The 3,691-nt window shown below is 45.3% G+C and overlaps 1 protein-coding gene across 1 annotated transcript; it reads left to right on the plus strand.

The window, feature by feature from the left end:
- The first annotated feature begins 1,742 nt into the window (after positions 1 to 1,742).
- On the plus strand, positions 1,743 to 2,514 carry LOC146695061 (uncharacterized). The gene is made up of 2 exons (XM_085478510.1): positions 1,743 to 1,825; positions 1,917 to 2,514. Exons 1-2 carry the CDS (start codon positions 1,743 to 1,745, stop codon positions 2,512 to 2,514), a joined length of 681 nt encoding a protein of 226 aa, XP_085334636.1.
- Positions 2,515 to 3,691: the final 1,177 nt, after the last annotated feature.

Consider the following 3,691-nt stretch of genomic DNA (forward strand, 5'->3'; position numbering starts at 1 on the left):
GTACAAGATCAATGGGACCCTAAGAGCCTTCATCAGGAACTCAATGGGGATGTGGCGTACAACACTAGAGGCCAACTCCAAGCCCATAGCACAAGTCACCAACAAGTGCGGGATCTACCAAGGAGATGCTCTGTCCTCACTGCTGTTCTGCATAGGCCTGAACCCCCTCAGTGAGATCATTAACAAGACTGGCTACGGATACCGACGACGGAATCAAAGAGAGGGAAGGTAGTCAGAACTGAGGGGATTGAACTACCAGAAGGCAACATTGCAGACATAGAGGACAGTTACAAGTACTTGGGGATCCCGCAGGCGAATGGGAACCATGAAGAGGCCGCTAGAAAAGCTGCAACCACCAAGTACCTGCAGAGGGTCAGGCAAGTCCTGAGGAGTCAGCTGAATGGTAAGAACAAGATCCGGGCCATCAACACGTACGCCCTGCCCGTGATCAGGTACCCTGCTGGGGTAATAGGCTGGCCAGAGGAGGAGATAGAAGCCACTGACATAAAGACAAGAAAGCTCCTTACCATGCATGGAGGGTTTCACCCCAAGTCCAGCACCCTGAGGCTGTACGCTAAGCGGAAGGAAGGGGGCCGGGGACTGGTGAGTGTCAGCACCACAGTCCAGGATGAGACAACGAACATCCAAGAATACATTGGGAAGATGGCCCCAACTGACCGAGTGCTCAGTGAATACCTCAGGCAGCAGAAACCCAAGAAAGAGGAGGGAGACGAGGAACCATCATGGAAGGACAGGGCCCTGCACGGTATGTACCACCGGCAGATAGAGGAGGTGGCTGATATCCAGAAATCCTACCAGTGGCTGGACAAAGGTGGACTGAAAGACAGCACAGAGGCACTAATCATGGCAGCACAAGAACAAGCTCTGAGCACAAAATCCATAGAGGCTGGGGTCTATCACACCAGGCAAGACCCCAGGTGCAGGCTGTGTAAAGATGCCCCAGAGACAATCCAGCACATAACAGCAGGGTGCAAGATGCTAGCAGGCAAGGCATACATGGAACGCCATAACCAAGTGTACAGGAACATCTGTGCCGAGTATAACCTGGAAGTCCCGAGGTCAAAATGGGAGATGCCCCCAAGGGTGGTGGAGAATGACTGAGCTAAGATCCTGTGGGACTTCCAGATACAGACGGACAAAATGGTGGTGGCTAACCAACCGGACATAGTGGTGGTAGACAAACAGAAGAAGACGTCCGTAGTGATCGATGTAGCGGTTCCGAATGACAGCAATATCAGGAAGAAGGAACACGAGAAGCTGGAGAAATACCAAGGGCTCAGAGAAGAGCTCAAGAGGATGTGGAGGGTGAAGGTAACGGTGGTCCCCGTGGTAATCGGAGCACTAGGTGCGGTGACTCCCAAGCTAGGCGAGTGGCTCCAGCAGATCCCGGGAACAACATCGGAGATCTCTGTCCAGAAGAGCGCAGTCCTGGGAACAGCTAAGATACTGCGCAGGACCCTCAAGCTCCCAGGCCTCTGGTAGAGGACCCGAGCTTGAAGGATAAACCGCCCGCAGGGGCGTGCTGGATGTTGTTTTTTTTTTTTTTATTAATCTACACCTGCAATATGTGCAATATGTCAAATTTCTTATTGTATTAATATGGTTTCAATTATTAATATTTCCTGCAGGGTCACAGATATCAGGTTCCTGTCATCTATTACACAAACCTCATCATCTCCGTTCTGATCCATCACAGCATGACATTCTTTTGGAGGATAATAATGCATGATGTCATTGCATGCTTCTTTTACTATTTCGCTATGACGGCCAATCTTTACTTCAAATCCTGCATTGCTCTGGAAAGGTACCTCTCTGTGTTTCAGTGAGTTCACTTTCATGTCTCTGAACATTATCTTTTACTCTGAAGCATCATTTGTTTCTCTTTTGTGTTGCAGGTATTGTTTCATCGCCTGCCCACTGTTGGACTGCCTCAGACAAACTAGGAGTTCTGTGCTGGTCTGTGTTCTGGTCTGGGTCTTTTGTAGTGTTAGTGTTGCTCTTGCTGTATTTTCATATGAATTTGTACGTTTAATTATTTATGCCGCCCTCCCTGCCCCCCTGTTCATCTTCTGTCTCACTGGGACACTTAAAGCTCTGCCTGCTGCCACCTCAGTGCCCACTGAAGAAAAACGAAGAACTGTAGGAACCTTGGTTCTGTTGCTGCTTAATTACTTTCTCATAAACCTTCCTGCAGTCACTCTGTTAACTTTGAACTTTGAGAGACGCTTCCCTGTAAAAACTATTGATTTTATCATTATGATCTTGTTTCTTTTTAGTTCATTGTTGGACTTCATTCTGTGTATTTTCATGCGTAAAGGACCCATTGACAGGCTGCTGGTACATCTGTGCTGCTGCATTATGGAGAGAAACAACACAGGAGATGTGACTGATGTTAGCACAGACAGGTCAGATCATGTAGTCAGAGATGAGGGGAAAGAGGAAACAGGGTCACACGACAGGAGAGATGATGAGGAGTTAGCAAGAGTGAGATAAGTAAACACCATCCTTTCCAAATATTTTTAGCTGTCCCCTCAGACTGTCAATCACCTAATCCTGTTCTTTGCACCAACTGGGAGTAACAGGAAATATTTTTTCCTTGAGTAGTTGAATGTTGTAAACGAAAATGTACAAATTATTTTGTAATTTCTTCTAAATAGCATGAAGGTGGTGCAGTGATTATGTCACCTCACAACAGGAAGTATGGGGACTTTTATTACATTCTTTCCCTGTCCTGTCCGACAGTGTAGCAGTCAGAATTGTCTGCAGGAGAAAAAGAACTAAACTGTCATGAACCGGGCCGCACGGCCATGACAAAAAACCCAGACATGGATAGGAATGTCTTCCAAGAGATATTTTTTAAATAAATAAAGCAGAAAAGAAAACGCACCGTCTAAAAAGAAAAACTGTGGTGTGTGTAGTCAGTACCATCAGTAGTGTAAGCGAGTGGATGGGTGGAGCGTGTGCATGTAATTCTGTTAAAAGCAAAGTTCAAAGCCCCCCCCCCAAAAAAAAAAACTGCCCTAAAGGATTTTTATATAGAGTCCTGGCACACTGGCCCAGGTCTTGCCAGTGACACTGATCCTAACTCCACCTCCGCCTCTCCAACGCCTGCAAATGAGACACACTTTGCTATAGTGGTTCACTTGATAGTCAAATTAAAACTGTATTAGGAATTTTTATTTTAGGTTATTATAACCAAAAGAGACAAGGGCCTGGGACAGAAAAGAAAAAAGAAAGAAAGTAATGATTGGGAGAAAGTTAACAGCAGGGGAGAGAGAGAAAGAGAGGAGAAGAAGAGGAACAGAGGGAGAAAAACAGTGATGACTAAAAGAAGAAGAAAAAAGCAGAAAGACCACAGCATGATCTCCATGAACGGTTCTCCTCTTTGACTTCCTCCTGCAGACCAAAACATGCAGTTCGATATATTTGTGATGCTAAACTGCCTGTAGGTGTGAAGACTGTCCAGGATGTCATATGACAGCTGGGATCAACTCCAGTCACCACCAAGAAAAGATTGATGGAGTTTCATCTGAAGACATCTTAAACTCAAATATTAATCATCTAAAGAGCTCTTGAAACATTTTTATTTTGTATCATTACAGTCATTAATTTATATAAATATCATATTTAGTTTTTATTTTATCCTTTACATTTTTTTGTAAGGACACTT

The sequence above is a fragment of the Copadichromis virginalis genome, linkage group LG13 (genome assembly GCF_057382275.1).
Source record: "Copadichromis virginalis isolate Kocher_CV1m ecotype Utaka linkage group LG13, C_Virginalis_male_GT1.1, whole genome shotgun sequence".
Lineage (NCBI taxonomy): Eukaryota > Metazoa > Chordata > Actinopteri > Cichliformes > Cichlidae > Copadichromis > Copadichromis virginalis.

Excerpts from the sequence above, each read along its gene's own strand:
- LOC146695061 (XM_085478510.1), top strand. The coding sequence starts at position 1,743 with ATGCATGATGTCATTGCATGCTTCTTTTACTATTTCGCTATGACGGCC. Across the intron at positions 1,826-1,916 it reads TCCTGCATTGCTCTGGAAAG|GTATTGTTTCATCGCCTGCC; the intron begins GTACCTCTCTGT and ends TTTGTGTTGCAG.